The 12,681-nt window shown below is 31.5% G+C and overlaps 2 protein-coding genes across 6 annotated transcripts in view; one reads left to right on the plus strand and one right to left on the minus strand.

Annotated features, from left to right (window-relative positions):
* Positions 1–12,681, minus strand: part of LOC106623160 (lysosome membrane protein 2) — a 165,410-nt gene that overhangs the window by 140,451 nt on the left and 12,278 nt on the right. The window lies entirely within an intron of this gene.
* On the plus strand, positions 5,022–8,941 carry LOC138857154 (transposable element P transposase). The gene is made up of 3 exons (XM_070108905.1): positions 5,022–5,329; positions 5,787–8,436; positions 8,505–8,941. The coding sequence occupies exons 1-2, from the start codon at positions 5,092–5,094 to the stop codon at positions 8,387–8,389; spliced, it is 2,841 nt and encodes a 946-aa protein (XP_069965006.1). The 5' UTR covers positions 5,022–5,091; the 3' UTR covers positions 8,390–8,436; positions 8,505–8,941.

The following is a 12,681-nucleotide window of genomic DNA, read 5'->3' on the forward strand; positions in this document are numbered from 1 at the left end:
TGTTAGGCAACATGTGACTGGGGGATGTATATATTAAATACCATATCCCCTTCGATAGATATGGAATCAAAGGAAGAATATATGAGTATGTAATATACTTAAACGAAAATAATAGAGGAGAGAAATAAGCTAAAGCCGAGATACAAGAAACAAGTATTAAAAGAAGATTTAGGGAATAAGGTTAGAATTAACTACAGAAATAGAGTAGTACATAAAGATAATATTGAATCTTGAATATACATATATAACTCAAAATGAACACAAACGATTGACTATAACTGATTTAATGGACATTTCTAACTTAATGATATTAATAAATAAAGATGTAATTGTTATATAATATATATTAAGTATCCAAAAATGATAAAATATTGCAAATATTATGAAGTAAGAGCAATCACACAAGGAGACGGTAAATTAGTAATTGGCAAAGAAATTGCAAAATGCAAAAAGAATATATTAATATAAAAAGGTGTAAAAAAGAACATGTGTAAAAAAGAACACGAAATGTAAAAAATACTACAAATTTAAATTTAATTCAAGTTGATGCTAATGTTGCTAATGATTCAGTTCGTTTGCGAAGTTCGTTTAAATGTGCATTGTTTGAAGTACCGCCTAATTTTGGTCTCTTTCATATTGGTTCTATGAACTTGGTTTGCAGGCATTGTTTAACTGAGCATTTTGCTTCAGAGTCGAGAATGCGTGAAACAAATTCCATCTTCCACTATATTTTGTGTTACTAGTGGAAGATCGAATTTTTTAATTCATTATGGTATATGGGGGTCGCATATCAACTGATAGAAATATAAAGAAAAAGTCCAAAAATTATTTCGACAATATCGAAGCAACAATTTGACCTATGCTATAGTCGGTTCGGAAGCAAATACTTCTGATTCAGTTTAAGAGGAATTTATCATTTTAAAATTCATGACATATTTTATCACAGAGCAGCCCGTGGTCACAGCATATGGTCGTACGCCAAATTATGCCTAGTTGTATTTTTATGATGTCGATACGGCTGTTTAATATAAAATGCGACAGCAATCAAATAAAACTTGCGATGATGTTAATAAGACAAAATTCTGTTGATTCGTTCATTGAAGGAACATTGTGATAGAGTACGCAATGCACAGAAAGAGTTTTGTTTGAATCGTGATACAGATATACGAAGATATAATGATGATGCAACTCGAACTGATGTTGCTGTTATAATTACGACTGTAGATGGTGAACCACCATTTGAGAGAAATATGATATATTTTTCAAAAACAAATGGTGTGGTTAAGAATGTATCAGATTGGCAATTAGGGATCAATTTAACATTTTGCATAAATCCCAAACACTATTTTTGCAGTACATTTTTGATATGTACATATGTGATAATAGAAGGATGTCGATTATAAGAAAGAAACAAGTAAATTTGAGGGCAGATGTGTATAACAATATTACTGATTATTTGCAAAGCATAGGTCGGGAAGAGATGGGGCTCCAAAAAACATGTATTAAAATTACTTAGATGCAATATCAATTGTTCAGCACTTCGGCAAGCTATCACTTTTCGTTACAATGACTTACAATCTGAACTAGCCGGAGATTATAAGTAATATTGATCCTACTGAATCAGCTAATTTTAGGCCTGAAATACATAGTTGTGCGTGTATTTAAATCGAAGTTAAAAGAACTCATATCTGACATTTGGAATAAAGATGTTTTTGGCAAAGTTGAGCCTCTTACTTGTGTATATACATATGTATTGTATATTAAAATTTCAAAAAAAGAGGTTTATGTATGTATTTATATATGCAAGATAGAAAATGTTTAAAAGCATGTCCAAAGGATTGTGAGCAATCAACGAAAGAATCAGTTAATGGTTAAAGGTTGTATAGACGACGCGACAAGAATGTTTCCGTTGATGTTAGATAACCGTTATGTCGTTCGGTACAATCCATATATATTTGCTTGCAAAATATAATTGTCACATAATTGTCGAGGTGTGCACTTCCGTTAAAAGTATTAAATATATATACATAGGTATATAAGTATGGATAACATATAAAGGTTTCATTTAAAAGTGAAAATATAATACAAACGAAAATGTATAGTAAGTACAAGTTGAACTACTTGTACATGCAGTTAGAAATTTTTTGAATTGTCGATATGTGGGATCAACTGAGGCTATGTGGCGGATATATGAATTATCAATACATTTTCAGTCCCATACCATAATTCGTCTTGACATTCATTTGCAACAAAAGCAAAATATTATACTTCGCAAAGGCCAAGAACGGCAAGCAGTAGGAAATCCTAAGCTGACGAGGCTTTTAGCTTTCTTTCAATTGAATCAAAGTGATCCATCTGCTGTGCAGAAATTCCATTGCATTTTGTTTGGATTGATGGTAGAAAATCTTGGCGTAAAAGACAACGAGGAGGAGATAAAATTATTACTCTGATGTATATGGCGTCTCCTAACGAAATTGAGCTATTCCATTAAAGATTGCTTTCGTTGCATTAAAAGGGTTAAAATCATATGAAGATGTTCGTACATACAATGGAATTGTTCATAGCACATGTATCGAAGTATGTCATGATAAATTGTATTGAATTGTATTTCCTATTGGTCGAATTTCAACCACTGGCGACCTTAGTGTAAATATATATGATCAGGATGACGTGTGTCTGTCCGTTCGTCTGTGCAAGCGATATCTTGAGGAAAAATTCAGAAATCTTGATAAGACTTGGCATAATGAGAAGGTTGGTTTTGCTGATGGACGGAATCGGACCATTGCCACGCCATTGTCCCAATGGAAGATATTGGAATCATCTATTACAAGGATTTTTAAACTTCAGGTTGGCCTTATACTACAAGTATATACATTTGTCAAAATGGAATTATCTTAATGAAACTCCGAAAGCATCTCTTTCTAATAACAGTACATTCTTGTGCCTAAAGTGGATAAAATCGGGTAGATACTTCCTCTGGCCCGAAATACCTAAAGTGATGATTTTCAAACGTTTGGTTGACTTAATGCCTTATATATTGGTCAATTGCAAGTCATGAGGATAAAAATAAATAAAATTTGGTCAACACTACCTTTGTCTTCATTTACTGAATATAAGAATTTTAAACTTCCGGTTGGTTTTAAACCGTATATATCGATCGATAAGTCATACATATTGGTTAAATGAGCAATTCACATCCACATCACCACACCTACATCCCACACACACATTCCACACCAACCCTATCATCACGATCACACCACACATGAAAACACACTACACACCACACCGAAGGAGGTAAAAAGGGGACGACGAGCGACCACCAATCTCTTTTGCGCACCGTCATCAGGAAAATCGCTATCTCCGCTACCAACCGTCAAGACTGTCTAATATTAAAATCGTTGTGTTAATTTTTATAAAAAAAAAGTTATACGCTATATTTGAATTTAGGTGTTAAGCCAATAAAAAGGTTGTGAACAATATCATTTAACAAAAAAAATAAAAAATAAAAAAATAAAATCTTTTGAATTTAAACCTTAAACAAAAGGCGTTTTGTGAAGGAAAAAAAGGGAAGTAATAATGTCCTTGGTGAGTGCTAATCTGGTAATAAAATAAACATTGGTCCTTCGAGCCTTAAGGAAAGGCACTATTGGAAAAAAAAATATATATATAGAATAATAATAATAAATAATTAAATTAAATAAAGTGCGGAGATCTTACTTACATATAAAATACATATACCTAAAACAAAACAGTGTACAGTGAAAAAAGCAAGCGCGGTACAAGTGAATACATATTATATACAAAAAAAATCAAAAGTGTTCAGTGAAACAAACAAGTGCGGTACAAGTGAATATACATCTTATATATATATATAAAAAAAAAAAAAAAAGTACCGAAGAAAAAAATATACATATATATACATTCAGCGCCGTAAAAATAAATACATATATACAAATTGTGCGGAAAAATAGATAAAAAGATAAGATATAAATACACTAAAAAAAAATATATATATATAATAAAATACATAAAAAAGTGCAACAAACCTTTCACATACCGTCTGTGAACAAACATAAAACATATAAAAAACGGGCGCGAAACCTATATACAATAACACAAATTAAACGGGCGCGATTACTAAACATAATTATATAGTAACCGGGCGCGAAATAAAAAATATAAACACACAAATCTGCTACAACAAACTAAAGAACATACCTGAGGCAGAGAACTTAGAAACAATGAGAAGGTGCAGGTTCGACATCGAACATTTTGTAGGAATTTATCAAGGAGTTCACCACGCATGCACGAGAAACAAATAACATTTCTCGCTTTTATAACAGCGGTGAATCTGTAAACATACGCTCTCTTAACATAACCAACCGACGAATATTGAAGAGAATATAATATGATACATGCAAAACTGGGAATATTGATATGCCATTTGAAATTTGAAATATATTCCCTTTTATTGAACTATTATTTATTATTATTTTTAAATTATTTTATGTTAATTCATTTTTACTTCATTGTGAATTATTAATAATAATTTAAACATATTTTGATATATTTCTTAAAATAATTCATGTACTTGATAGCATTATGGAGTCACAAAAGTACAGAATTGTGTTTTGCCGTCGGCATTTCACATTCATGCTTCGATTTTTCTTTTCAAATGCATGTGTAAAAGTAATTATATACGTAAATATGTACTTCTTTTGTCGTTTTGGCCCATTTTACATATTTATTAAAGCAAGTGTCAATAATTGCGCCAATGCATGTACATACCAGAGAGAACTTGTAACAATTTTCTTCTTGTATGTTCTATGTAAATATGTATTGAAAGTGTCTAGCTTTCTTTGTTCCGCATAGGTGAAACTGTCAAGTGTCGATAATTGCGCCAAAATCAAATACATTATGTATTAATTTACATATGTTTTAAGCTTATATAAAATTGAGAAGTGTCAATAATTCCGCCAAAGTCCATAAAGTTTGTGATTTTGTGCGGTGCGGTTTGATTTTTTCTTAAATTGTTCGTCCGTTTCTTAAATTGTTTTAATAAGTGAATATATAGAGCATAGAGGAAATATGCCTAAAATTAGGAAGTGTCGTGTTCGCGGTTGTGAAAGTACCAGCGGCGGGGTACTTCGATTGTTTGGTTTCCCAAATGAAAGGGAGCTGGCTGAAAAGTGGAAGGAGAATTTGAAAATTTCTCCCTCTGACCACTTTCCAACCACCTTCTCATTCATTTGTGAGAAACACTTCGAAAAAGAGGCAATTGGCCAAAAGAAATTAAAAAAGTGTGCGGTGCCAACATTGAAGCTGGGTAAGTTCAAATGCTTTTATTTACTATTAATTGTGTGTGTTTTGTTGTTTCTTTATGGGTGCCCATATAAGTGTGCGCAGAGAACAATAAGGTGAAAATTCTTGTATGTTCTCTAGTTTGTGTGTGTGTTTTTTTCCATGCTTGTGGGGGTTCATGTAATTTTGTGTGCATGTTTCGTGCTTTGCTTGTGGGTGCCCATTTAATTGTGTTTAGCACACATTAGGGATGAAAAAAAATTAAATAAATTGAATTTGAAAATTCTTGTAACAAATTAATAAATCTACCCTATAATATTAAAAAAAAAATAAGTATGGAAGGGTTAAGTTCGGGTGTAACCGAGCATTTTATACTCTCACAAATTTTTAATAATTTTTTATATAGTTATGTATTATTTTATATAGTTATGTGTGTATATAGCAATAATAATATTTTTATGTAATTAATTAATCTTTTTTAGATGAGGCCCCTACCCATTTATTTCAACCGGCACCTGTATCAAAAAGTTGCTGTGTTCGCAACTGTGCCGGTTGGGAGAGCAGGAAGCTCTTCCGTTTTCCTCAAACGGAAGTTGCTCGAAATAATTGGGCAAGGGCCTGTAATCTACAGTTGCCAATCGGAAAAAATTTATATATATGTGAAAGACACTTTCACAAAGATGACATTTCATCTAATAAAATTATAAATGAAGCTCTTCCGGTTTTGCATATAAAAACCGAGGATGACGGAGACAGTGCGTCATCGCAGTGGAGTTTGCTGGCGGTTAAAAAAACGTATGGGCAGATAGAAAATGCGCCACTTAATGATATCTCATTGCAAGAATTTGAAAAATATTCACGCCTTCATGAGATAGAAATGAAGTGCAAAAACAGTGAAGAGATCACTGTTAGTGGTCATAAGCATTACGCTCGGGTAGCTAAAGGGTACCAAAGGAATGCTTTGAAGCAATCCAAAACAATTAAAGAGCTGAAAAGGAAAATTTTCCAATTGACCAAGAAGTGTCAAGCTCTAGAAAAGAATGTCATTATAACTGGCGATGCAAGCACACATGCGATAACATTCGCAAAAATGATTTTGAATAAAAAAAACTCCTATACTGAAGAGGAGAAAGTAATGGCTCTAAACATAAATTATATGTCGACTAAAGCCTATAATTTTATGCGTGAGGACTTGGAATTCGCCTTGCCTCACAAAAAAACTCTTTTGCGTTGGCGTCCGATCCGGTATGTCTCCCCCGGTATCGACGCGAAAGTCTTGAACAATTTACAAAAAATTGTTCAAGACATGAAAAGTGAAGAACGCATATGCCAATTAGTTTTCGACGAAGTATCAATTAGAAAAGATCTCACATATAATAAAGTTCGAGATTTAATTGATGGCTTCGTCGATAATGGAGAAGGTTACCGAGAAAGCGTGATCGGCAATAAGTGCTGCTTTTTTATGCTAAAAGGCTTAGTCGGAAAATGGAAATATGTACTTTCCTATTATGTGGCAAAAGATGGCGTGAAAAGTACGCAATTGATGAAATTGCTCAAGAGCAATATAGATGCCTCGGAGGAAATCGGGCTAAACATCAAGACAATAGTTTGTGATCAAGGTTCTTACAATTTAAAATTAAGACAACTATTGGGCGTAACGCTAGAACAGCCGTATTTTTTTCATAATGAAAAAAAAATATATTTTATGTTCGATTATTGCCATTTAATTAAATGCATACGCAATACGATAGTAAAACATGACATTGAAACACGTGATGGCATAACAACTTTTGAAGTTGTTAGAAAAATATATGCCATCGACCAAGCGAATGTTAATTTTAAAATGTGCCCAAAATTAACATATTCGCATGTGTACCCCGGGAATTTTGATAAAATGTCTGTTTCAAAAGCTACCCAACTGCTCAGTAATTCGGTCGCCGCAGCAATCGGAATGGCGATTAAAGAAAATATGTTGGGCTCCGATGAGCATATTAATAAATGCGCCAAAGCAACCCAACTGCTTTTTAAAAAAATGAATGACCTTTTCGATGAATTGGATTGTAAAACACTTTACAATCCAAATCCGTTAAGGCGGCCAATACAGAGAAATTGTATTGCAAAAATTAATCGGTTGAAAGATCACATTGATTTTATTAAAGCCATAAAAAAGCCAAATAAACATATATCATGCTTCGATTCCTGCGTATTAACAATCAATGCAATGATTGCTTTGAGCGGCGATATATTTAATGAACATTTAAATATATCATTTATACTCTTAGGGAAGATGAACCAGGATGCCTTAGAAAACTTTTTTTATAAAATACGGGCAAACTTGGGATGCAATAATCATCCCTCCGCACATGAAATGCAATATATTGTTGCAAGGCTACTATCTATGCACATATTGCGTCGAAAATTCTCACAAACTGGCAGCAATTGTGAAGAAGACGACGATATTAACCTTGAATGGAATATTGGCCAAGAAGACGACCTGGGAGATAATTTAAAGCCAGCTGAGCAACTTGCCGTGGAACAAATAGATATTCCAGATGAGCACTTTGCGAATACTGAGAAAACAGCTGAGATACAGGTACGTCGGTACTATACTGGATATGCCATATACCAGAAGGTCTTGTGTAGATTGAAGTGCCAAAAATGTGTGAGTTTAATGATGAAGAGTGATAACTCTCTAGAAGACTCATCGGAAGCCCTTATAAGATTTAAAAATTATAAAAGTCCCGATGATCTAAGGCTGGTCAATCCCGAGGATAGAATATTTGAAATAAGCCGCCTTCAAATGAGCTATTACAAAGAGCTCTTCTTGAAGAATTCATGCAGAGTGGGTATAAAAACATTTATAATAACCCAGATTACTGCAAAAACAGAGGAAGAATACCCAGAGTGGTATAACGAAGCGGGTGATTGCCTAGGGCACAGGCATCAATTTTTAGATTTTTTGATAACAGTTTTGTTATACAAAAATTCAAAGTGGCTGGCTCAGCAAACGGAAGATCTTTATAGAAAAGAAAACAAAGAGCGATATTTTAAAAATAAAGACAAATTAAAAAAATTGGCAAGGTAGACTGCAGGCCAGTACAAATTTTTCGAGCAACTTCCGGGTTAAAATAGGTAAAATAAATGTTAATTGAATACATCAGTTTAATAACTAATACACATTTCTCTTTTTTTTATTTCAGATACTTCAAAAACTAATAACGTTTTTTTATTTCTTTCAGGGTAGAATTAAGTTGTAAATAATTAGTTTAATAGTTTGTAATAGTTTTAGTATTTGTTATTGTTAGTTAGTTATAGTAGTTTATAGTATTAGTATTTAGTAGTTAAAAATACACGTGAGCCAAGCTCTTCAAAAAGCTGGTGAAAAAGATCTAATCTTCAATGATTAGGTTGTGTGAGAATTTGCTGTATGTTGGTAGGCAAATTCTGAAAGTCGTGTTTTATTAAAATTATATACTATTAATAAATTTATATATTTTTCTAATATACAAAATTTTCTTTTTATTTTTCATTCCAGATTTTTTATAAATTTAAATTAATTAAATTTATGTTTATATAAACATGTATTCTTTCTATATTATTTTTAATAAAATTTTAAAAAATATATTGTTGCTCAAAAGTCTATTTTATTTCAATATTAATTTCAGTTGATTTTCCTATAGAAATTTGACTGGCGTAGAAGCAAATGTGCAACAGGACATACATATATTATGTCGTTTACACATTTGTATGTATTTGTATGTAGATATGTACACTCATTACTTCATGTGAAATCTTCGTTGACACGTTTTTTGCTTTTATGTCAAAGAGTCAATCTGTCGAAGGACTGACGCGACGACAAAGCGTCACAACATTGTGTTGTTGGTAGAAAATCCGAGATGTGCCATACACACTCTTATAAACATACATGGCATATGGGCAAGTGCAAAATCAACCCCTATTCATATACAACGTGGCATGCGTAAATGGAAACAAAGTCAACAAGTCATGTGCATATATACGGGCAGATGTGTGTACAAAAAATTCGAACGTACTTACGTACATTCTTCGACAAATACAGTCAATCCCGGTTAAGTGCCAAAACCAAAGATGCAGATTTTTTGTGCTTTGTAGTACATAAGCGATTGTGGTACTTAAGCGAGTGGTACCAAAAAAAATTATTTCTATTTATTTAAAAAAAATTACCGTTTTCTTTAAAAAATTAAGAAAAAAAAAAATTAAGATGCAGCAAGACACCGGCAGATAAGAGGGATTGGAGGAGTGATACTTAACCGGGGTTTACTGTATACATAAATCAGAGGAATATTGAATATTTTCTTTAAAAAGTTTCTTGAATTGTTAATCGACAAATATACTATGTTGTCACTTTTATTCTAAAATATTTTAATACTCATATTTGAGGGGTTGTCACTTTTCCCTTCTAGAGGAAATATCAGAAATTTGTTCAATTTATGATTTTTAGCTTTTGCCATCGTCGTGAAAAGACGCTTGTAGGCAAAAGCATGCTCGGGGGGATGTGAGGGTATCTGTTTTTATGAATGAAGCGAGGTTGCTTGTTAAAAGTACGCCTGCGTTCATGAATGAAAATGTTGTTGTTGTGTAATTTACTATAAATTTGGGCTTCGCCTATTTGGCTGACATATTGACTTGTGACGATTGTTGTTTTTGTAGAACAATGTTTGTAGTTTTTGCGGGTGACATATTTACATGTGTACGAATATATGAATGTAGGTTTGTGTATCCATTATTTGTGTGACAATGTCATAAGCTCATATGTATGTATGTACATATAGAGCAGTGCGCGCAAATGTTATTACTGATAAATGATAATAACTTGATTTGAATTTGAATTTTACTTACATAAGTACATACATATGTATGTATGTAAGCTTTAAATCATGAAAGGTGTGATTTGCATATATTACTATTTAAATATATTAAGATTTTTAAGATATTATGATAGTGTGTTATATACTTATGTATGTATGTATATAGTAAAATATAACAGATACATACATATGCATACATATATATATATATGTATGTACTTATATGAAAGCATTTCATAATATCAAACATAAGCAATATCTAAAAAGCAACTGCAAATATTCCTTTGAAGTAGCATATTTTAATTAAAATGTAATACATTTTTCATGATATCATAGATATTCAGAAACGAATTTCATATCTATGAATATGATTGCATATAAACGTATAAAAATATAAGCTAACATGCGGCTGTAATATCAATGCCAACTTCTGAGCATAATTTTCATACAATGCTCAGCCAGAGAACTTTTTTTGTACAACAATGTTTGTATTTTTTCTATTGGCTCACATACTTACATTTGTACGCATATATATGTATATATGTGGATTTGCGTATGTATTACTTATTTTGCAATGTCATATGCATATTTGTACATACATACTTACATATAGAGCAGTGCGCTCACATGTATTTATTGATAATTGATAATATATTATTATATTATATAATATAACATATTGATGTACATACATAAATTATTAATTCTGTAAAAATTGAAATTAGAAAATTATGAAATTAGTAAAATATCATTTTTTGCATAATCTTTCACATTTTATCAATGTAGCATTTGTGCAAAAAAATAATAATTTTTCATCATAAAAATCGTTTATATGGCAAAAAATAATCATGCATATGTGAAGTGGCATTTGTATTTCTTGATTTCTCATTCATTTCATTTCATTTTTCTCTTTATATTGGGAGATACGTAATTTGTCAGAGAACGTTGTTAAAATTCTCATTTCTGTTAAATAACAGCAAATATTACAGAAAATGGTGAACTCCTTGATCTCAAATTTTCAGCCAATCAATCGTGCATCATACAAAATTCAATTTGCACCTTCTCATTGTTTCTAAGTTCTCTGCCTGAGGGACAAAGGACAACAACAGCAAGCTCGGACAGTGGAGAGAGAAACAGACTTTTCGGCATTGGCACACATACACACATCTAAAACCCCCAAAATACCCTTGAGGCGGTACAAAGTGAGTCGTATCGATTCCTTTTACTTATTTATAATTTATTGGCATATATGTATGTTAGAAGTAACAAAATCGGGTTATATTCAAATATAGCGGTTACGGCCAAACTGTTTTAACGTACGGTTAATTTCGAGAAAACCGAATACAGTTTGGTGCATTATATACATCCATATATACAATATATATATATATATATATATATAGCATATTTATTTTAAAGAAACCAAAGCCTATACATGCTTACCTTTGTTTATCCAAACACATAAATTTAATCAACAAAAAAAAAATAAAAATTTTCAAGTACTTACTTGACCACTTTTTCCGGCAATACCCCTTATGTTTAATAAATCATAAGCAGGATTGCGAAAAATAAGTAAGCAAGGCAAATTGGAAAAATAAAATAAAATTCAAACGAAAAAAAAAAGAGAGAAAAACATGCATACATATATGCACGATTACTGCCAAGTACTTACAAATATATATTATATATATTTCATTTAATATACTAACAAAGTTACGAAGAGAATAATTCTTAAAATATATACACGAACGATACGAACTAAAAAGTGTGTACCTGCACATTATTTATTTTCTTTTCCCGCGTCATTCCTATAGCCAACCGAACAAGCATATACATACAAACACACGGCTTAAAATTTGCCTATGTCTGTATACCCTACACACATTGGGTACAATATTTAAAATTATTTTCGTTAAAATTATTGCTAATAATAAAAGACTTAAACGTAATAATAACAAAATTTCCTAACACTAAGCGTTGCGGTACATAAGTAGGAATTATTAAATTTTTAGACAGAATTAAAATGTATTACAACAAAAAACAAAGACAAATTTATACTTGGTGGGAATAGCGCATAATTAGTACACACACAGTTGTACATATATTCAAAGACCGTATCGGCACTTTTCTTGCAATACTCCTTGTTCTTGTTAAAACACAAACAAGCAGGATTGCAAACAAAACTTTTAAGCATATTACATATGTACAAAAAAAAAACGCACATAACGTGCACGCTTATGTACAAAGGTTAATAACCTCATTTTTAATGCGGTAATATACACAATTAAAATACATACAAACGAGTACGTAACAATAAATTATAAAATACAAAGAGAAAAAAAAAGCGGAACTAAATAAAACCCGATAATAAGAAAAACGAAATACGCGTTTGTTATTGGCGAAGTCCGGATACAACAAAAAAAAATATACTATTTATCTAAAAGGTAATCTCTTCATTTATCCAATATCATCAGTATACACTGAGAGAAAAAATAGATAAAATATATCTAAACAAAAAAAAATTAAATTT

Source organism: Bactrocera oleae, chromosome 4 (assembly GCF_042242935.1).
Source record: "Bactrocera oleae isolate idBacOlea1 chromosome 4, idBacOlea1, whole genome shotgun sequence".
NCBI lineage: Eukaryota > Metazoa > Arthropoda > Insecta > Diptera > Tephritidae > Bactrocera > Bactrocera oleae.

Coding starts and splice junctions, on each gene's coding strand:
- LOC138857154 (XM_070108905.1), top strand. CDS start 5,092: ATGCCTAAAATTAGGAAGTGTCGTGTTCGCGGTTGTGAAAGTACCAGC. Junction 5,330..5,786: donor GGTGCCAACATTGAAGCTGG/GTAAGTTCAAAT, acceptor AATCTTTTTTAG/ATGAGGCCCCTACCCATTTA.